This window comes from Gobio gobio (genome assembly GCF_949357685.1).
Source record: "Gobio gobio genome assembly, chromosome: 7".
NCBI classification, from domain to species: domain Eukaryota; kingdom Metazoa; phylum Chordata; class Actinopteri; order Cypriniformes; family Gobionidae; genus Gobio; species Gobio gobio.
Genome location: NC_137103.1, coordinates 39,310,307 through 39,333,934, shown reverse-complemented (window position 1 = coordinate 39,333,934; position 23,628 = coordinate 39,310,307). Strand labels below are relative to the sequence as shown.

The following is a 23,628-nucleotide window of genomic DNA, read 5'->3' as shown; positions in this document are numbered from 1 at the left end:
GTTAAATATTATTATAATTTTTAAAAAGTAATTTATTCCTGTTATGGCAAAGCTGAATTTTCGTTAGCCTTTACTCCAGTCTTTAGTGTCACATGATCCTTCAGAATTTATTTTGCTCATTTGGTGCTCAAAAACATTGCTCATTACGATCAATGTTGAAAACGGTTGTACTACATATTATTTTTGTGGAAACCGTGATAACTTTTTTCAGGATTCTTTGATGAACAGTAAATATAAAAAAATATTTATTTAAAAAAAAAAATCTGTATTGTCACTTTTTATCAATTTAATGCACCCTTGCTGAATACAAGTATTCAATTCTTTAAAAAAAAAAACTGACCCCAAAACATATGAACGGTAGTGTATATCCACTTACAGTAAAATCTAAATTTTATATAATATTATATAAGATATATTATTATTGTGTATTGGTTCAAAAGGTTTCACTTCTGAATTGTTGATGGCAGAATTCTGCAGTCAAAAAATGTCCTATAATGGACCTCTATAAATGTATATTTGACTGTTGACCCTGACAACCAGTTTTGAATATTGTTCTCATAGCACTCTGCAGCCCTTACATAAATAATTTCAGCTCAAATCAATTTCATGCCCATTTATTTGGTAAAAAGGCATGTAATCAGAAGGATAACATACAGCCACAAAAAAAAACTTGCAAATTTGACCATCATGCCGGGTTAATTTTGGGATAATGACCAGCTGACTGTACATTATCCCTTCCTCATTTACTCGCCAGTTAGGTTTTACTCTTATTTGACCCTTGCTGAGGGACGCTGACATTATTTGTGCTGTCTAGGAATCAAAATCATGATGTCTGTGTTGCAGGTATAATTCTCTACCAGCTGAGTTAGAGGAAAACTTATCCACTGTAAAAATATGAGTACTGAATTCTTCTCTCTGACCTGTTGAGTTGGCTGCCACTGAGGCTGGTGTTGAGATTGTCCTCTCCCAGCATCACTTTACAGTAGCTGTAAAAGGCTCTGACCACCTCCAGCAGCACATCAGACAACACCAATGGCCCTGTGAATGAAAGAATGCAGAGACACAAGCGATTATGTCAAATAGGACCAAAGTAAAGTACTTATTAAAGTGCTAATTTACAACTTCAACCATTTGGGTGTCTTTACCTATCTCGGATTTGTCCAACAGGCTAATGATGATGCGAAAAGGTCTGAGATACTCTATTAGATTGTCTGGGTTGGCCTCTATATCTTTCTGCTTCAGAATATTGACCAGAGCCTATGAAGAAAACAACAAATATGAGTTGATTTTAACTATGCATGTGCAGAATGTATACACAAACATACAGGAAATGTGTTAAGTGAACAACAACTCCCATTCTAATTGAAAAGCTCTACTCTAGTACTTTGAATAAGCTCAGTTGAGTTTGAGTGAGTGTGTTATCTTCTATACCTGCACCAGTAATTCTCTGGAGTGTGTACTGAAGTAGAATGCAGTGTATTCTTCCACACTGTTAAAGCGACTGGAATCTGCAGCCACCATTCCTCCTTTGATGTCTAAGCCTGACAATACACACATATAGAAAATTACTGGTTTGTTTTACACTCAAGATAAAAGTTGTTGTACATTTCTTATGAGAAAAAAAATTAAATAAGCAGAATGTAATTTTCCATACAATGAAAAGGAGACAATTTGCCATAAAAGATCCATAAAAATGTTTTTCTTTTTAAAAATTACCATTGTCTTCCATGGGATCACTTATTTAAGACTTTTCAGTTTTAAGCCAACAATTCTCTAATAGATAAATGCCATTTATTTTATGAAACAGTACTGGAGTATTTCTGTGGTATTCTGTAATTGTCTGACAGTTTGTGTACAGTACCGAGCATCCATGCATAGAGGCGTCGATTCAGAGACATATCTCTCCTGAGCAGGGTGAGTGAGGCAGCAGACACCACACAGATCATCTCATCTTGGTTTAGTGGGATGGGACATTCCTCAGGATCCTAGAGAGTGTTTGAAAAAAAATTATTACACATGGTCTGGGACAGGCCAAATGTAGTTGGGAGTGAAGACATGAAGAAAGAAAAAGGGGGTTAACCTGGCAGGTTGTGAAGGGGAAGAAGTAGAGAAGGATTTCCAGCATGTTTCTCTGGACCAAAACATTCGAGTCTTGTAAAGCGAGACAAACAGCCTTCACCTGGAGCAGAGATATAGGGAGGTGTCCATTTCAGTTACACAATTTCTTCAAAACAACAGAGCTTAGTCAGAGTAGACAGACACCCTGTGTAATTTGACCCAAACGTCTGGCTGTGAGGAACAAAAGTACAGTCTGTTCAATATGTCACACGTTTTAGGTCATGTCTAACTTTCACAACCCCTGCAAAAGATGTACACTACTGATCAAAAGCCTGGGTCAGTAAGATTTTTTTTTTTTTTTTTATTCTAAGAAATTAATTTTATTTAGCAAGGATGCTTTAAATTGATCAGTAATTATTGAATCAGTAGTGACAGTAATGACTTATGTTAGAATAATGTTAGAAAAAAATATATTTCAAATAAATACTGATCTATTTTAACTCTTATTCATCAAAGAATCCTAAAAAATGTATCATGGCTTCCACAAAAATGTTACGCAGCACAACTGTCTTCAACTGTGATCATGTTTCTTAAGCACCAAATCAGTATTAGAATGATTTCTGAAGGATCATGTGACACTGAAGACTGGAGTAATGATGCTGAAAATTCAGCTTTACCATCACATTAATACATTTCATTTTAAAAAATATGTTCTGTTGAACATGTGTTTTCCATCACAGTCTTTTTTTCATTTATGTCAAATTAATGTGTACTCTGTCTACCCGGACTAAGGTCTTCTCTTGTATATATTTTCAAACAAACAATCGGAGTTTATATGTACAAAATATATATATATTTTCCTTTTATATAATTATCTCCAAACACATACACACACACACACTTACCACTAGTATGTGATCTGTCCCAAGCATATACTTCTGTTCTCGAGCAGTGATTGAGTGGTCAAAGTGTGCGACGATGAAGAGTGTGGCTGGGAGCCGTACCAGAGGACATATAAGCACTGAACCCCACAGCGCTCCATAAAACACAGACTGACCCACCAACAATGACAACTTCACAAGCAACGTATCCGTCCTTAAACAGGAAGAAAGATGAATTGGGGTTTGTAACATTGAAATCAAAGCCTCATCAGGAACTACAGTAGAGGCCAAAAGTGATATCCGGCCTAGAAAAATGTAAATCGACCATATCATGTGATAAGTTTTCGCTCTTGTCTAATGTAAGTCTATGGAAGTCCCATGTTTAAATGAATAAGGACACTTTTTCTCCAAAATAATCAAGATAATCTCACTTAATGTTAAATTGGTTACGTATTAATCGAGGCACAGTTGTAGTGAGAGTGACAAAGGAGTTCAGGGTACCCTTGTGAGTATGTTGAGAAAGGTTAGGAAAGTTTAGGATCAAATCTCTGGAGTGTCAACTTGTGAATCACTTATTGATGGTTGGTGTTAAGTTGTACCTGTCATAGACCTCCGCACCCTCTTCCAGTCCAGGCAGCAGGCCCATGATAAAAGCCTGCAGGCTGGGTAACAGTGCCCTCTGAATGGGCAGGAAGTACCGCTCGTACAGCGTCAACAGAACCGGCTTCACTGACATCGCTGCGTGTCCCAACAATGGGAAGAGTCCTGAGCTGAAGTGTACACACATGCACAAGTGATTTGATAAATGACCTGGACATTTCTATGTAAGATTCACCCAGCATGTATCAATGACACCAACCTGTATATGAAGAGATCCTTTGCAAGCCATTTTGTGCCGATGATTTTGAAAATGACCTCATAGGTCTCAAGTGCTTTGAGATGGACGCCGCTGGGCAGGGCAGGATGCAAACACTGAGCCAGACGCTTCCCGATGATCAACCGCCGTGGTAACAGAGAGTACTTCAGATTACTCTGGAGAGCCTGAGAAGCACATTGAGTGGGAGAGGAGGGCAGGATGGATGGTTTAACAAATATTTAAAAATTATACTGACTGGTCAAAGTTTTTACACAATTTTCTATAGGTATCTATATCAATTTATATAAAAAGATGTCTAAATATACAATCGCTCAAAGGTTTGATGTTAGTATGTTTTTTGGGAGAGATAATACATTTATTCAAATTAATTCATAAAGTAATACTTTTTTCATTCAAGTGATAGTAAAGACTACTGTTAAAATTCATCAAAGAATCACATTGATAAGAAGAAGAAATATTTCTTGAGCAGCAAATCAGCATATTGAAATTATTTCTGAAGGACAATGAAGACTGGAGTAATGATGCTGAAAATTCAGCTTTGTCAACACAGGAATCAATTTTATTTTAAAATATATTAAAATAGAAAATAATAAAGTTATTTAATAATATTATAGTTATTTAATAATATTTCACAGTACTACTGTTTTTATTTATTTTATCAAAGGAATGCATCCTTGGTAAGTTCTTCTTTCAAAAACATGTAAAAAACTTACCAGCCCCAGACTTTTGAACGGTAGTGTATATACAAAGAGATCAAAAATGACGGTACATACATGAAGATACTATTATACCCCGTTAATTAAAACAAAGTTAATTGTTGGTGGATTATCATGAAAACTAGTATTTACACTCATTTCAAGAGACTTATAAGTCACAAGCTTTCCAGTCTCTTCAACAAATATCTCACTCAGCAACCACATTTGCTGAACAGGTTTCAAACAAACTATCAACAATAGCTTAGAGGAGGAACTGAGACAGAGGGTTTAGTTTGTTATTGCACAGCACTTGAAACATGTTATACAAGATATACCGTCAATAATGTCACTCTATATACAAAGTGAACATACTTCATATCATATATTAAATGTCATACATCTGAAATAAATACACAAAATCCAATAGATATCTTTTATATTCACACAGATTGTTTTGTAACTTGCATAATATCCGGAAAGTCCCATTAAGCAAACAAGAAAATCACATGCCATATAAAGTGATATTGAGAAAAAGAGAGAAATTTAAAAGTATTTTTTTTTTCATCTGCACATTAGTATTGGACTGTGTTTGAAAATAAGCGCAGTGGAAGGTTGAGATGAAATCTATTTATCTAATCTTAAGGACAGTGTACACAAGTCCTGTTCAGCTTATTCAAATCAGCTGCACTTTGAACATAATGTTTGATGTGCTTGAGGTCAAGCAGTAATGTTTTAACCAATGCCTTCATTCAACAGGACTAAAGATCATAAAGGCACATCTCTCACTTCCCTAAAAAAACTGTAACTAAAAACCGATCTTGAACTGAACCAAGCAAACTTCCTTGTCTACTTCAAAGGGAGGTAAAGATAAAGTGTGTGCCAAACTGTGTCCTTTGCTTTTTTATTTTAAAATACTTCTCTCCTGGTTTAATGTGCAGACACAATTACAAGACATTCATATAAAAACATTTTAAAAAAGGTTTTAAAGGGGAACTATTATGGCCCTTTTCACAAGATGTAATATAAGTATCTGGTGTCCCCAGAATGTGTCTGTGAAGTTTCAGCTTAAAATACCACACAGATAATTTATTATAGCTTGTCAAATTTGCCCCTATTTGGGTGTGAGCAAAACCATGCCGTGTTGTGTGTGTCCCTTTAAATGCAAATGAGCTGCTGCTCCCCACCCCTTTTCCAGAAGAGCCTTTACAGCTTGTGCTTCGGATACTCCGGCAACAATAAAACTGGAAAATGTCACGCAGCCAAAATGTCAGAAATTGTCAGTAGCGCTGTTGAGCCTTACATGTTCAAACCGGAGTCGGACACTGATGGAGAGACTCAGGAAGAAGTTACAACGTTTAGAATGCAACTGGACGTTTCTGAATGGTTAGTGGATACATGTATGTAGTTGTTGGGGAGTTGATTTAACTCATCGACTAGCATGTACCGTCTTTACACTTTAATGACATTCTTCAGCATTTCCTTCATAAATGATATTCAACCACGGTGTCCTTAGTAGCTCAGAGGCCGGGAGAGGCTGTGGAGACTCTTACTGTATGTTCGTTGGTACATCCAATTTTAGAACATTAGTAATGTTTTGTTTTTTGGCGCAGACATTATGTATCTCCAGCTGCTACAGCAAGGAAACAGAAATGGAATTTTGCATAATAGGTCCCACCCCCTGCTTGTTTTTTAACTAAAGCAAAACTTTAAAGTGCATTGATTTGTTTTCTCCAGGCTTTAAGTACCTTGTTGAGTTTTCCTAGTGAGGAGATGAGATCAGCCCATTCACTAGATGATTCAAAGTTGCGCAGCGCCTTCTCAATGACAGCTCCGTAACTACGGTAACGGTAGTCATTCTGAAGCTCGACTTCCTCTGGATCCATCATGCCTCAGTCATGTCCCAGCATGCTCAGCATCGGTCTATGAGACAAAACAGAGAAATCCTGCATTACAACTAATGATTAGACAAAGAAAAAAATACATCATGAAGTGAGGTGAAATCCTGCTAAAGACAATGAATTTCTGATAAAGAAATGTACAAAAGGCAAATGGCTAGTAAATAGAGATGCATGCTAAAGCAAGTAGATCATGCTAGGGATAGAGATTTGAACAAACCTCTAACCCTAAGTGCTGCACATACATGAATGATACCTCAAATCATGTGTGGTTCATTATAGAGATGAATGCTATCACTTCTACATTCCATACAGTACATTGAAAGAGAGAACCAAGTCATATTTAGTAACCAGAATAATCACAAAGACAGTAAGGAGCGTAAGCAACCCCAGCCACCACCTAGAAATATTGTAGCATGCAATCGCAGTTTACATTCCTTCAAAAAACAACAACAAAAAACTGAGCAAGAACACAGGAAGAACAGTATTTATATGAAAAACTATTTTTGGTTTCAATGTAAAAGTCTGTACTGTCTGTCACCTTTGCTCAATTTAAATAAAATTTACTGATTTTTATATGATAGTGTAAATGCCATATACTAAATATATTCTTTCATTTTCAGTACTCGTTTTCTTAAAACTTTCTTCAAAAAAAGGATAATAAAAACATTTACAGTACTTGAAATTTATAAACCAAAAACCAGATGAAATGGGAGAATAAGTAGCATATAAACACTCATTTCAATAGTGTCCAAGAGTACAACAGAGACATCAGTGGTTTACAGAGGAACACAGCGTCTCTTTTGCCTCCCTTGAGCTCATTGTTCTTATACTTGCAATGAATGCAGGGGGAACAATGAAATACAGGCGAAAAGTCACTTGAGAGGAATCGCTGCCTCCATAGCACTATGATTATCTGATTACACTGTCAATGCAATCATCGCAAACTGGCCTGAATGGGTCAAACTGGTGGAAATGGACAAAAATAATTGCAGAGCAATAATTCATTACAACATATTGAATTATGTCAAATAACATACTGACAAAATAAGGGCAAAAAAAAGCCAAAAATGTCTACATATTCTCTGTGGGCCAGCTCATAAACAGACACTTCAAAAACACACCAAAAACAACAGACAAGTAGAAGATACTGGTGTCTGCTTAGATATGGTGACATCTGTTAGCTCTCCGGTGATAAAAGCCCTGAGAGCATGCATACGCAGTTACGCACACACAGAGTTACACTTGCATCTGTTCAATCTGATGCTATGAGCATCAAATAGGCATCTAGAGATTTACTGAGGATTTAAGAGACCGAAGCAAGCCCCAAAACACGTGCCTGTTGAACACAAACCCTAACCCACCCAAACAATCTGATCTATGTCTTTTTAAACAACAACTCTCTACCTGTTCAGCTTTCTGTTCTTACTACCACACAGAAATGTACACCACAACAACCAATTAGTTGATATTCTTCTGAATATCGAGTACTAATTTTCATTCATGCACTATAAAAAATATCCTGTTAAATTCATGGTAAAACAAAAAAACCTGTAGCTGTGGTTGCCAGAAATTCACTGTAAAAAAATACTGTGACAATGTTTACAGTTTTATAGAATGGCTATATAATTTTACAACTTATAACTGTATATTTCATTAAGTGATATAAATTACGTTAATATACCTACCTACTTTACCAAAATCTGCCTTTTTACCTTAAAATGTACCAATAACCACCACATCAATACAGGTGGCACAATAGAAAGTCAAACCAGAGTTCATCGTAAGTGACCTGTTCATAAAACAAGGTCAAAACACATTCAAACGCCATTAAGGGTAACACACATGACACTAATATAATACAATAAATTGACTACATACATAAAATGTAACACAAAACACACTAATGTACATTACTGATAACAAAAATAATAGAAAAACAATTATTTATTAAAAAAAATGTATCATATGTGATGTGTAACATTACACTGGGAATTCTGGGAATGTCCTTTTACTTTTTTTAGTGTTATGTAGACATTTTTATACCGTATAATATATTAGTTTTATACTGTATATGGTATGGTAAGGTAACTTACAGTTAACCAATTAACATTTTTCTGTTAAAAATGCACTTTTATTTACACATAGGAGATTCTGTGTCTGGCAGGGGGAGGCACAAAGCCACCATAGCAAACACAAACACTCACACAATTATCCGAGCTTATGTTCTTAATATCATCAGCAGCTTACAGTCAATAAAACAGCAGCTCATTAAAAAAAGTCACAAGTAAGCAACAAAAAGCCTTTACAATGATGCCGTGGTTAGTCAAGTTTTAAAAATTATAGCGCAATATTATTATCCAGTTTCTACATCTTTTAGACTGTTTGTCTGAAAATAAAGAGGTTAATATTTTCCGCAACTATTTGAATATGACTGTATTCATGTAATCAGCATATTATTAATAAGTAAATGAGAACATAATTTTTTTTGCTGTGGTTTTCTCCTGTAAATACGGGAGATGCTCAGTATTGCCATTTAAGTCATTTTGGTCAGTAACTGTGAAACTAATATATTAATTCTCACTAATGTCCTAAATAATGAAAGACAAGAGCATGATGATTTAAAAATGGAGGTAAATACATTCTTATAGTTTATTTTAATGATAATAAAAATCTAATATATAATTACCTTTGATTGGAAATTAGCAGATATGATTTTTCAGTGCTTATAGGGTGTTCTGTTCACATAGTGTACAGAAGGTGTTTATAACTGATTAGAACATGACAGTTGTCTGATTCAGATTTTTTAGAAAATGGAACATAAACAATAACAACATAAACACTGGCTAACGGCAATCAGGTTAAGGTGTTGTGGTTCTAAATTCTGATTAAAATAGGATATTCCTGTGCATGTACACTACCGTTCAAAAGTTTGTGGTAGGTATGATTTTTTTATTTTTTTATTTAAAGTGTATTATGTTGACCACGGCTGCATTTATTTGTTAATAATACAGTAAATGGTAGTATTGTGAAATATTATAATAATTTAAAATAACCATTTTCTATTTTATGTAGTTTGTAAAATGTATTTTTTTCCTGTGATAGCAAAGCTGAATATTGAGCATCATTACTCCAGTCTTCAGTGTCACATGATCCTTCAGAAATCATTCTAATATGATTTGGTGCTCAAATGGCATTTCTTATTATTATTTTCAATGTTGAAAACAGTTGTGCTGCTCAACATTTTTGTGGAAACCATACTTTGTTATTATTAGAAAGTTCAAAAGAACAACAAATACATCTCTTGTAACATTATAAATCAGTTTAATGCCTCATTGCTGGACAAAATAATTAATTTATTAAAAAAAATATATTATAATTCTGCCCCCAGACATTTTAATGGTAGTGTAACAGTAAATGTCATCCAAATTTTTCTATTTCCAGATTTCAGTACTCAATACTCAATTCATGCACCACATATTGAGGACAATCTCCACCTTCTAAATCTAAAGGTGATGATACATGGGGAAACTTTTTTGAGCAATATTACTGGGCAATGTTACAAAGCAATGTTGCTTGGCCACTTTCCCATTGGGAATGGGCAACAAATTTCTATCTGGATACTTTAGATCGGTCATGGGCCCTGTGTCTTACCTGGTTGCCCGTTGACGGCAACATTGCCTAGTAACATTGCTCAAAAAGTTGCCCTGTGTATCATCACCATAAAGGATTGATTTGTCAGCCACTCTACAACCAACTCTCCCTAGGCTATGAATTTAGTCTACAAGGTTGCCCATAATAATATTGGTCTATTGATCTGGTCATTAATAGTGCTTCTCTTAACAGCATACCAGTAAAAACAGTGCACTAGATGACAGAGAAATGTACTGCAAATGGATATAGATGTGTATGTGATAAATACATATGCCTTCATTTCATCGGTTATGGAAGCTGGATCTCTGCAATACCCCCTTTCACAATGTTTGAGCAACAGATTCATTCAAGCAGCAGGGAGGAACAGCAACACAACACACAGAGAGACATGTTATGTAACTCAAATCTGTCCTTGTTGTTGCATCCATTGACTTACTGGCTACCACACAGAACATCATTTCCATTATATGGATATTCAATCTAACGAGTACTAAAGCCTCATGGTTTGACCGTTAATCATGGTTCATCCATAACGCATATTTTACATAGTAAAAAAACACGTGCCATTCAGCTGGATGGTTCAATACATGAGATTATTAAATAAATAACAAAAATTAACTAAACGTGTCTACTGTTAGGACAACCAGCATCCATCATCACATATGAAAACTATCTTCTGTTTGAACTAAAGCCATGATTACAGAGACACTATTAGCGATGCTTACCTATTCATATTTTATCACATCCATTAAACCATGTAAAAACTGAATGACTCACCCACTGCAGCAAAATAGGATGGTCGACAGATCACAGGGTCTCGTGCCAAATAACGATAAATCGACCGTTTAAAAACAGTTACTGTAGGACAGTTACTGTATAATAATATTCAAAGCTTCAACCAGCTAGCCTAGATAGAATTGAATCGCTCAGCTGATTTCCACCAAACATTTCATTTGCGTACACTTCCTGATGGGCGGAGGGGGACGAACCATGCGGCCATGACAAGAGGGGTGTTGACAATACATTATTTTAAGCTTTTGTTGCATTCTTAATTTGTTTTGTGTTCATTGCAATAAACATTCGTATTTCATATAATGTTTGAATATTTAACGTGGTATCTGTTTTAGTGTTGCTCAAAAACGGTATTTATTAGACAACTATATTAGTTTTCAGCTTTACCCCTATTCGTTGGTATCTTCCAGGATGTCATCTGTTTACATTTCTCTCACCTAGTTGTCACATTTTACAGCGGCTGACCATCAGTGCATTAGTGATAACAGCGCTTAGTTTACTTAGGCATCGTTACATCATAAACGACTTTTAATGTGAGATGCAGAGCAGCAATGACCATTAACGTTACCTGAAAACATGGATGGATGGATGGATGGATGGATGAATAGAAAGAGACTGTCCGACAGATACAGTAGATGACCTTATGGCCTGCATTGTTGGAATCAGCCTGCTATTATACGTGCTGTTGTTTCAGTATAGTATAGTTTTACTTTTTTACTATAACATTTTTCTTTTTCTCTTTTTGAAGCATCCCATTCATCTTTCTGCCTCATGTTCACCATAATCACAGTAACACATTACAAAGTACAGTATATCTATTCACTAGTTAGGACATTGCATAGACATTGATTATCAAGTTAATGATATTTTCTATGGCCTAACCCAACCCAACCCTTACCCTTAAACCTACCAATCACAGAAACGTGCAAAACACTATACAACTAGATTTAAATAAAACATGTTTTGGCTCATTTATAAGCCTTTTTAACTAGTGAGGACCAGTAAAATGTCCTCACTAGTCGGCTGTCATAATATTTCACAATATAAGTGAGGACATTTGGCTCTCACAAGTAAAGCCAAACCTGTTTTATAAAAATGTACAAAAATGTTTTATAATGTACAACCCTCACAGAAACATAATTTAGGATGATTTATGAGATGTAACATGCACATCTGAGAGGTGAAGTGAATAACACTGATTATCTCTTCATTACGGCACCTGTTAGTGGGTGGGATATATTAGGCAGCAAGTGAACATTTTGTCCTCAAAGTAAGTTGATGTGTTAGAAGCAGGAAAAATGGGCACGCGTAAGGATTTGAGCGAGTTTGACAAGAACCAAATTGTGATAGCCAGATGAATGGGTCAGAGCATCTCTAAAACTGCAGCTCTTGTGGGGTGTTCCCGGTCTGCAGTGGTCAGTATCTATCAAAAGTGCTCCAAGGAAGGAACAGTGGTGAACCGGCAACAGAGTCATGGGCGCACATGGGGAGCGAAGTCTGGCCCATGTGGTTCGATCAAACAGACGAGCTAAAGTAGCTCAAGAAGTTAGTGCTGGTTCTGATAGAAAGGTGTCAGAATACACAGTGCATCGCAGTTTTTTGCGTATGGGGCCGCAGACCAGTCAGGGTGCCCGTGCCGACCCCTGTTCACCACCGAAAGCGCCAAAAGTGGGCATGTGAGCATCAGTACTGGACCACGGAGCAAGGTGGCCTGGTCTGATGAACCACGTCTAGTAGAGTCCATGCCTTGGTGGGTCAGGTCTGTTTTGACAGTAAAAGGGCTGAAGGTGTGCTGTGGTATCTGGCACCAAGATGTTAGCAGCAGATCCTTTAAGTCCTGTAAGGTGCGGGGTGGGGCCTCCATGGATCGGACTTGTTTGTTCAGCACATCCCACAGATGCTAGATTGGATCGAGATCTGGGGAATTTGGAGGCCAAGTCAACATGTGCAACAATGATTTTGGTACATGTCAAAATAACATTCACATGGATGGCAGGACCCAAGGTTTCCCAGCTGAACATTGCCCAAAGCATCACACTACCTCTGCTGGCTGGCCTTCTTCCCATAGTGCATCCTGGTGCCATGTGTTTCACAGGTAAGTGACGCAAACGCACCCTGCCATCCACGTGATGTAAAAGAAAACATGATTCATCAGACCTTCTTCCATTGCACGTGGTCCAGTTCTGATGCTTACATGCCCACTGTTGGCGCTTTCGGCAGTGGACAGGGGTCAGCTTGGGCCTCCTGACTGGTCTGCGGCCCTATACACAACAAACTGCAATACAGTGTGTATTTTTACACCTTTCTATCAGAACCAGCATTAACTTCTTGAGCAATTTGAGCTACAGTAGCTCGTCTGTTTGATCGGACCACACGGGCCAGCCTTCACTCCTCACGTGCATCAATGAGCCTTGGCCGCCCATGAACCTGTTGCTAGTTTACCACTGTTCCTTCTTTGGATACATTTTTATAGATACTGACCACTGCAGACCAGGAACACCCCGCAAGAGCTGCAGTTTCGGAGATGCTCTGATATTTATTTAATAATCTTATTCACTTCACCTGTCAGTGGTCATAATGTTATGCCTGATTAGTGTATACACACACACACCAGGCTTGTGTAAAATTCAGAATTTCAGAATTGGCCTCCATTCAATTCATGAATTGGAATTTGAATTGACTCCGCCCCACAGGAAGTTGAATTTGAATTGGAATGACAGGAAGTGGAATTAAATGCATGCCAATTCAAAGAAATTCCACACAGTCACACAACAGAAAGAATGTGTTGAATCTCACATACATTCAGTGTTAGGAAGGTTACTTTGGAAATGTAATTGCTTACTGTTACAAGTTACCCATTATAAATGTGGTTTGGATTACTTTATCAATGCAAAGCTATTTTCTTTTAATATGATTAGTAACTAATTGAACTCAATACAAGACAATACAATACAATAACTTTAATTTTGTAATTTAATACCATAATTTCATTACACGTAACTACACTGTAAAAAAAATTACACACTATCTACTTTAAAAATAAATATGGTAACAATATTACACATAATATTTAAATAGTTTTTACGGTTTGTTTTTTGAGTGGAATACCTGAATAAATTAGGTAAAATGTCCTAAATTATTTAGTCTATAGCACAAGATGAATTTAATATTATTAGTGGAATGTGCTTTTTTAATATAAGTTGACTTCAAAAAAAAGGGTATAAATTAGAGTAAAGAGAAATTAACTGTTTATATTTGACTTTGAGCTGTTACACAATTATTAGTCTGTTTCCTGCTACCACAAGTAGAAACAAACTGTTATTGCACTATCATTAGCAAAGTTATAGCTCATTGAACAAAGCAACATGCTTCATAATAATAATACTTGCAGTTATTCACATCACAACCTAACCTTAACTCTTCTGCACAATGGTAACGGTCAAAACTTCAACATAACAGAAATTCTTTCAAAAGTCAAACATAACTGATCATTAAACATTAACAGAAGTTTCCCTTCACTCAAAAACACATAAAATAACACTTCATTTTGATATCAACTCTCCATTTCCAGCCATATGCAAAGCATGCTGGGAACTAACAATGGTGTCTCTAAATAAAACTGCATAATTGAGATAATTCTCTTAAAATAAATAGGTAACCTTTTTTTCCTTAATTTTATCAGCTTAATCGGTTCTTCGATTGAATTTAATTGAATTTCATTTCCTTAAAAAAAATTGGAAAATGTATCTCTTGGTTTTATTAGTGAAATGTTCTCAATATTTTCTATCCAACACTGAACCACAATTTTCTTAAAGGTCCCATGGCATGGCATTTTTCTATTATTTTATAGTGTTTCCTGAGGTGTACTTATATTGTTAGTATGATTTTTACATCATAAAATGTCATAATTTAGAAATAAAAGGCATTTTGTCTATACTGCGGTTTGCCCTGTGGCTGACTGCCCTGTTTCAAGAGGCGTGTCTGCTGTGAGACTTCAGTAAAAACGCCCACTGTTGTGATTGGCTGACATCTTTGCATTTGTAATGAGCGGAGGGGGCGTGGTTTAGTCTACGACGCACGAGCTGCTGCCACTGCCAGAGAGACGGATGGACCTGAGTTCACTTCTCATCAGTTCTCTCAGCATGTCTCAGTTCAGGGTGAACTGTTGTAGTTACTAGAATATACTTCAGGTTATTCGTTTATTTCTAGTCGGAGGGACTGTCACTCATGTCAGAAAGTTAGTAACTTTAGTAAATTATGGATCAGCGCTGACTCGAGACGCGAACCGTTTAGAACGATTCAGTCCGATTTGGTGAACTGGTTCGGTTCACTAAAAAGAACCGATTCAAAATAATGATTCGGTCGCGAACCGGACATCACGGAGATGGAGCGATTGCTAACAAAGTTATTTATAGTAACTACGGAGTTGTGAGAGCGCTGTCTATCAGCGCGAGTTTATTGTGTTTGTATGCAGGGACGGATTGGTAATCTGTGCGTTCTGGAAAAGTCCAGAACGGCCGTCCAACTGAGGGCCGTCGCCCGGCCGTCGGCAAAAAAAAAAAAATAAAAAAAACAAAAAAATAAAAAGTCTATGGCTAGCAGAAAACGTAAGGAGAAAGGTGGATGGGGGAAAAGTTTCCAAGTCTCTCGAGTCGAGACTACTGGCTTTTTGGTTGCAGTGCAACTGCCAGCACACTACATCACTTAGCTACACTGAGACTGTAGAGGACCAGCAAGTGGAAGCTGAGCCTGAGCTTCCACAGCCTGGTCATGATGAGGAGGGACAGACAGAGTTAACTTCACACCAGCAAGAGGTCCTGGTAAATGCCAGTAGTAGCAGGACACATTTTAATAGGCTGCCTTTATCCCTATCTTAGTGAATTGCATAGTCAGCTAGCTATCAACATGGGTGTGCATGGGGTGGAATGTGTATTTGTTTTAACCGAATCGGCACGGGCGTCACTGCTCGGTGCATGAATTTACATGGAGAATACACAATATAAAAATAAATAAAACTTGCGCGAAAATTAATGTGTGTGTGTGTGTGTGTGGGAGAGGTGCGGGCGCGATGCCGCGATCGAACAGTGGAAACATAAAAACAATACATACTCCGTCATTTTGTTCATACAGGACATCATTCAAACTGCAAAGTGTTTGCTTATATTTGTGTACACTCGTAATAAAACAAAACATTGTGCTTTTGTCAAACTGAACTCTTGTCAAACTGTAACCTACTGTCATCTAACACACACACACACACACACACACACACACACACACACACACACACACACACACACACACACACACACACACACACACACACACACACACACACACACACACACACACACACACACACACACACACAGAGTTTAAAAGCAAAAAATATGTATCCAACCCCATTTAAAAACAGTCTGTAGGTGTCATCTTTTGGACATTCATCATCGTATTGCATTGGTTTTCATTTCTTTCATTCACTTTGTTGTATATGAGAGGTTGTAGTGATGAGCTCACATTTTCTGCTAGAATGAAGACTAAGGTATTGAATTAAACGGGAAAACATCAGGCATGCATTGCTACCACTCTAAACGTGCTAACATACAAGGAAGGGGGCTAAATAATTGACAACTTTTGTTTAACCAAAAAATCCTAGCTTGCACTTTCTGTCTGTCTTCCATCAGAGTGCAGTTTTTCCTTGTCTTTGGAATTGGCACAATGTGGTGGTTGTTTGTGAAAGCTTCACAGGTAAAATTAATAGGGCCTAGCCATTTTCATCATTTCACACCCTTTACTCCTTAAGTTTACTAGCCCGTTAGCCCTAACCTAACCCTAACCCTAACCCTATTAATCAAAGTTTATTATCATCATTGGTTTTGAGATGTTACTTGTTGTGAATACCTTGTCTGATAGTCTGACAGTATTGTGGCATAGTACATCCTGGCTAGTGTCTGTTGCGCACGGCTAAGGGCGAATGGCCGGATGATGGGCCTATTTGGGAGAAAGTCCAGGGCTGTTTTTTAGCCCCAGTCCGTCCCTGTTTTTATGTGAGAGTTCTGAATAAACACGAGTCCCAGTCACGCCGAGTCCGTCTTCATCATTATTCTACCAACTTTGTAACACATGAAATGTACCATTACAGCGAGATGAACGAGTTAGTAAGTTTGATTAAAGCATTATTTCTAGATATGTTCACTTCCAATCATATGAAAAGCGTCAGTGACGCGCATTGAGTAACTTACACAGCGCAAACAAAGACACAACAGCAGTAATCGAATGTAATCCAGTTTATTGTGGGGAAAGCTGACTAGCCTAGCCGGATACCCTCACGCTTACCCCCCTTCTGCTTAATCTCACGCCGCGTTTGGTGCCTCCGCTGTGGGCCAGATGCAGTACTGGGGGTCGGGGATGTTGAAGGCCGAGCTTCGGCGTGCGTGAGGTTTATCTCTAAAGATGTTACTCTGCCGATGTTAAGCAGAAACTCCCGACAGTATGCACATTTAAGAACAGATAGACGCGACGAGGACGGACAAAAACACTGACTCACAAGATAGAAAACACGAAAACACCGTTCTGTCGGGAGAGAGAGAAGCCGCAGTGTGTGCACGAATAATAAATAATTAGCTACAAGAAATCACTGATCACAGATCAGAAGGAACTGAAAAAAGACTTCTGTTTTCATTTGTACATCCAAACACTGAGAAACTGCCAGCGTTCACTCGTTCACAAGCCGAGGACAATAATATAGCGTTTGCATGGGCGTGCCAGATTCTCTGGGCGGAGGAAAGGGAGGTAACCGTTCCTGCTTGGACGTCAAACCAGGAGACTTCAGGATTGGCTAGTCTGGCCTGTCATTTTCTCAAAGGCAGAGAAAGACAGCCAGAACTCGGGTTTACACCGATCAACATTTCTATCCACTTGGGGACAATATTCAGGCTAGGGGAACTCATATTAATGTTGAAATACCTCATAAAATGAAAATTTCACGCCATGGGACCTTTAAGAAAATATACACACTATTTTTAATTATAACCTTAATTTATTTACTTGTTGAAAATTACAAGACCCATGATTCATTATTTAGTGTATGAAGCTGCTTTGGCAAGATGGACATGTATATGAATTTCTTTGAAATTTTATTGAATTTAAATTCTGCTTCCTTTAATTCAAATTCGAATCGTAATTCTAGATCCTGTTCTTGACATCAATTCAAATTCAAGAATTGAATTGGTATTAGGTAGTCATTCTCAATTAAATTCTGAATTCTGCACATGCCTAACTCACAAACAAACACACACCAAGAAACTGGCTGAACTTGGCAGGAGAGGGAGGCTGGGTAGGAACTCTGGAAACACAGTAGACTTTGAGAAGAGACCAAGGGGGCACACAAGACTTTAAGCAAGACCGGACCAGGGGCGGCCACAGGAGATTAATATAACTATAGCTATTCTTCCAAATCATCATGACCTGCAGTGGTCAGCAGCAGCTCACCCTCAGTGGTGGGAGTGTGGATGGGGGTCTTCCTCCATTCCCTCAAAACTCCACTAGTACTCCCACAGCAGCAATTAATGTTGCTGGCTCACGCACCTGGTCAGACTCACTGTAGGGCTCAGGCTCCGGGGCAGTGGTTGGCTCAGTCCTTTTCTCTTGCGCTGGCTCGTTCATCGTTTCAGGCTTGGGCTCTGGCATCATATACGTGCAGTGGAGTGATGGCTGGCTGGACTCTTGGTCAGGAGTGGGGTTGGTGATGTCCTCCACTAGGCAGATGGTGAAAGCCAATCCATTACTCACCAGCACCCACTTCACAAAGGCGGCAAAATCCTCACTGGGACCGCTCACTGGAAGGTGTGCCTTGGTCCGGATAGTGAGTAAGGCACGCAGCGCCAGATCTAAAAGTCCCTTGTATAGTCCTCCAGGCCAGTGAACGGTCCTTCTGCTCCAGGCAGAGTAGTTGGACAGCAGTTAGGTCCATTAGTGAGGGGGGAATAAAAAAAAAAAACACTGCCAAATATTATTTTCTATGTCCGGTATTCTGTCATGTGTGGCTTTAGTGAAGTGTATGACAAATGAGAGAGAACAAAAATATCTTTATTTAATCAACAAACTAAAACTCAGAAAATTGTAGGAGAATAAGGAACACAACTAAGTTTAACTAAGACGATACCGGACTGATTTTAAAATCTGCTTTAGAAAACATTTAGACCAAAAACACAGTACACATCAGGGGCCCGTTCTTCGTACCTCGCTTAATACATCTGAGATGATTTGACAGATCCCAGATCTTTTAATCGTGATAACTGATGTCTGGCTAATTTGATTCTTCAAACGAATTTGCGGATTGGATTAAAATATCTGGATTAAATGATCTAAGATCACTGCGCGTTCTTGTTTTCCCTGAAGAGGGCAGATGCATCGATACTCGAAACCATGATCAGCAATGCAGCGATTGGCTGGCGTCAAGAGAGCAACGTAATGACATCATATAATTAAAAAAGCCACCTGGCAAAAAACTTGCCAAATTACACAAAAAAACCCACGAATATCTGGACCTTTATAAGGAAACAGCTAAACGACCAAACCAACATAAAGGTTATAATAGATCAATGATAAATGTTTTTTTTACATGATTACCAATTATTTATATTTTCGATTTTATACAGTATTTGTACACCCTTTACATTTTTATTTCAATGTTGTAATTCAATTTTTAATTCAATTTGAAGCAGATTTGTAACGTGACAGTATTAAAGTTTCTTAAGGGTCAAGATCAAATTCTCTGCATCTCCTGCGCTGCATCAAGCCATCCCATAATATCCGTCACTTAAATTAATGTACGGCTCAGATTAACTGTACAACATGTGTGCAAACTTCCAATAAAATTATAAAGTAATTATTCCATCACAAATAAATCGCTTAATCAAGTGGCTGTGTCTATAGTATTATACACAACATTATAATATTATATACATTCTCATAAACATATACAATTTAAAATTTGTATATTATTATTATTTAAAATGATTATTATTACCCCTGGTTCAGTAATGAACTCTTGTAATAAAGTAGCAGTGGCTGGGACAGATTTTAAGTATTACCTCAAGATGCAATCTAATCCTGTTTACATGAAATAAGCCTGCTCGCGAGCAGGTTTAAGCTAAAGGACCTGTTGCTATGACAGCAAGTCCAGGATGAGCGTCGAAGAACCAAACAATCCAAGATCATGCCAAATCGTCAACAATCAAATCCGGCTAACTGAGTTAGCGAGGTACGAAGAACGGGCCCCAGGCTGAAACTCTGCACAATAAAGTTAACTGGCTCTATAAGTTCAGCAGATCAAGGCAGAATAGTTAATTTCACTTCGCTTAATTTCATTAAAGTCATTACTCCAATTTTCAGTGTCACACAATCCTTCAGAAATCATTCTGATATGCAGACTGAAAATGGTTCTGCTGCTTAATATTTTTATGGAAACTGATACATTTTTACAGGATTCTTTGATTAGAAATTACAAAAGAACAGCCTTTGAGAGCTTTTCCTCAGTTTAAAAAACAAAATCGCATCCACATGAAAACGCAAAATGAAGCACTGTCAAGAGCATGCCAAAGCAACAGGTGGCAATATCACTAACTGTAAAGCTGTGTTGGCCAATAAGAAGCCTGGGGAAAAAAAAAGTATATTGCCAGTTCCAGTAAGATTTAAAAGTTTAGCAATTCCAAGTTACGGTTCCACTAAACATACACTGTAAATAAGACTATCATTTATATTTAATATCACACTAAACTCTCTCTCAGGATAAAAAACAAACAAATACCACACAGTTTAAATTACATAATATTTATTTGGAACACAACTGGACAAGGTCATTCAACTACACAATAGCAGAGATGTCGTTCTTTCTTCAGCTCCTGAACCTTATAAGAGTAGGTCTGGACAGTCCACAGGACTTAGGTCTCCCTGATCAGCTTTGTGAGCTTCTGGATCTTTGTCTTGGTAGACATGTCCACATACTTGTCACCAATGCTCACGATCATGCCCCCAAGAATAGAGGGATCAGACTGTGGGAAGGAGGAAGAGAAACACATGAAACATCTGTATTATAATAAATATAAGAAAACACTTTGATAGAATCTATTTATTGCACTTGTTCATTTCCACATGGATCAGAATCAGAATGAGCTTTATTACCAGGTTTGTTTACACATACTAGGAATTTGTTGTAGTGACAGAAGCTCTACAGTGCACAGAATGACAGTGACAAGACACAGATAATAAAAATAAAAATATACAGACAATGTGCAAAATAGCATAGACCCAATATACAAATTAAAAATAAATTATATAAGCAACATACTATGTACACGTATTTTAGGTTTAAATTAGATATTTAAATAAGTGTGTTAAAAATGAGCAGATGACAAATGAAAAATGACAAAAATCAATGTTGGCAATGTTGCACTTTCTCCGGTACGATACACAGGAATGACAATTTGCATTCTTTTACACTTCAGTGAAAAACAAAATCAAAACATAATGCAGACCCGAATACCCTCTTTAAAAAAAACTATGCATCTTTAGATTAAAATTAGCACTTGATAATAAAATGAAGCCCACTCCTACCTTGGTCTCAAGCTTGATAGTTTCTCCCTTTGCGAGGAAACCATTCAGCGCCACCTTCAACTCTGCAAGATTAGCTTCATCCAGAGCCTGTTCAGACATTCAGCATAAAACACATAAAAGACATTAAAATAAATATGAAATTCAAAATTAAACCTTTGAAAACAAAACATTTAATTTAGTAGTAATATTAAGGTTAAAATTAAAAGAAATGTGTACAAGGAGAGCAAACTAATATAAATGTATACACCGCTTACCTGAGCAGTGGTGACCGAGCATGTGACCTCTCCTCTGTGGGCACTCATCATTTTTCCAAAGGCTCCAATGACACCAGGGGTCAAGGTCAAGCGGCCATTTTCTGCCAGGACATCTGTAAATAAAAAAAAATATTGAAAAATATGCAAATATATATAGAATACACCTTGTTCTCTTTTCTAAATGCAACAAATATCAATTTCAATATTCACATCTTTTAAATATACAGACATTTCACTGTGCGCAAATACGCAATATGGTGCAAACTTGTAAACTCTACTTCTACAATGCGATTAAAATAACAGTACTTCTCAGTGAATATGAAATGGCTAGTGAAAACACTCACTGATGAAGTTGATGGTGATGGGGGAAAGTTTTGCCTTGGTTAAGAAATCAACGAAAGTCTTCTGTTTGATACCGCGCTTGATATGGGGGTTCATCACAATACCTGACAGCTTAGGATCCTTAATCAGGCTCTAGGAAACAAGAAAATGAAAGATCCAGAACTGATTAAAGCACTGTGTAAAGCGAGCAGAAACAAAGAAATCTAAAGGAATACTCACAGCCACACGTCCAAGTTCCTGTTCAACCTTATCAAGGTTCTTCTGCTTGCTGGCAGCAGAGAACAGGGCAGTAGCATAGCGTCCCTCGACCCCATAGACCTGGATAGGAGGCTGAAGAAACACACTATGGTAAGAATACAGACTGTTGTGCACAAAAAAAAAAAACAATATACAACAAAATTATCAAAGAAAGCCTGTAACTACTATGGTATTATATCATAGTATATACAGTAAATACATTTGTATTAAACCATGGAGTTAAATCAACAGAAAAATAACAAATGTAATACTATTACATAGAAATCTCTGTGCGTTTCACCAAAACATCATAATTACAACCAATATCAGTACTGCAAAATCATACATTACACTTATATGGTGTAAAACTCCTTTAGAATTGTTATTTTAAAGTGGTTTAGGTATTTTAGGGGAAACTGGTTACCATTGTAACTTTTGCAAAATATGGGGGAAATTATGCATGTTCTTTTGACCTGGTGTGAATTTTTTTTTTTTTTTTACCTTGATAAGTTTTGCTACAGGTCGGATCACAGAGGTGCTAAACTGACGCACCTGTAGAGAGAGAGAAATAATAAAGTTAACTTGCATGCAGACATGATATCAACTTTAACAGATTCTCAATGACAAGACTCAATGAAAAATATGCTCTTCATTTCAGTACCATTCATTGCGTCCAAAACCCACTAAACTGCAACATATGATAACTTAACTTCTACAGATTTTAAAACATATGTCCAAACACATTTTCAGCATTGTATGCTTCAGCATGTGTGGAGCAAAAACTCGTCAGGTCATTTGCACAACTAATAAATAAATCCATTCAGCTAATACAACTCAAGAGACGAGACGATAATGAACATCATTAACTTAATAATGATAATAATATGATTATTATCAATGACTTGATATCAATGATAACGGATTATTAGATATCACAAGAGCACAGGGTTTGAATCACTGTACATGTACGTAAGCGGAGTAGACACTGCCCGTCAAGGCCTCGTTCACTTATCAGACAAATCATCTCGGTTTAAGCCTATCAAATAATTAAAGTTTCAACAGAGTACATGGATTTAACTACACGAAGCCAAACAGCTCGCGGTATTCCATAAATCTAACAAGGTTTTTAGAATGTCATACCTGCTGCCCCAGTCCAAGCGCTGCCATTTTCTCCTGCAACTGTGTAGGTCAAAAGCACTGCGCATGCGTGAAAGTCTGGGAAGAAATACACCAGAGCAGTGCTCATGCATTGTGGGAAATGTAGTTAGCCATATCAATGGAAAATTACTCAGAAAGATCACGGGATAAACAAACCGCTTTGGAAAC

General features: G+C 37.3%; 2 protein-coding genes across 2 annotated transcripts in view; both read right to left on the bottom strand.

Moving 5' to 3' along the window:
• Window positions 1–11,002, bottom strand: part of dop1b (DOP1 leucine zipper like protein B) — a 28,217-nt gene extending 17,215 nt beyond the window's left edge. Inside the window, exons 1-10 of the mRNA XM_079820847.1 lie at window positions 10,838–11,002; window positions 6,257–6,431; window positions 3,799–3,980; window positions 3,539–3,709; window positions 2,964–3,153; window positions 2,081–2,179; window positions 1,862–1,985; window positions 1,432–1,541; window positions 1,146–1,257; window positions 921–1,038 (exon numbers count right to left, since the gene is read on the bottom strand). Coding sequence (XP_079676973.1) covers window positions 921–1,038; window positions 1,146–1,257; window positions 1,432–1,541; window positions 1,862–1,985; window positions 2,081–2,179; window positions 2,964–3,153; window positions 3,539–3,709; window positions 3,799–3,980; window positions 6,257–6,397 — 1,247 coding nt within the window. The 5' untranslated portion in view covers window positions 6,398–6,431; window positions 10,838–11,002. The remainder of the gene's footprint in view (window positions 1–920; window positions 1,039–1,145; window positions 1,258–1,431; window positions 1,542–1,861; window positions 1,986–2,080; window positions 2,180–2,963; window positions 3,154–3,538; window positions 3,710–3,798; window positions 3,981–6,256; window positions 6,432–10,837) is intronic.
• Window positions 11,003–20,293: 9,291 nt separating this feature from the next.
• atp5po (ATP synthase peripheral stalk subunit OSCP) lies at window positions 20,294–23,517 on the bottom strand. The gene is made up of 7 exons (XM_079821637.1): window positions 23,443–23,517; window positions 22,804–22,854; window positions 22,285–22,395; window positions 22,068–22,197; window positions 21,724–21,836; window positions 21,470–21,556; window positions 20,294–20,907 (listed from the first exon to the last, which is right to left on the bottom strand). The coding sequence occupies exons 1-7, from the start codon at window positions 23,467–23,469 to the stop codon at window positions 20,797–20,799; spliced, it is 630 nt and encodes a 209-aa protein (XP_079677763.1). The 5' UTR covers window positions 23,470–23,517; the 3' UTR covers window positions 20,294–20,796.
• Between the last annotated feature and the right edge of the window lie 111 nt (window positions 23,518–23,628).

Excerpts from the sequence above, each read along its gene's own strand:
- atp5po (XM_079821637.1), bottom strand. The coding sequence starts at position 23,469 with ATGGCAGCGCTTGGACTGGGGCAGCAG. Across the intron at positions 22,855-23,442 it reads CGCTTGGACTGGGGCAGCAG|GTGCGTCAGTTTAGCACCTC; the intron begins GTATGACATTCT and ends CTCTCTCTACAG. Across the intron at positions 22,396-22,803 it reads CTGTAGCAAAACTTATCAAG|CCTCCTATCCAGGTCTATGG; the intron begins GTAAAAAAAAAA and ends GTGTTTCTTCAG.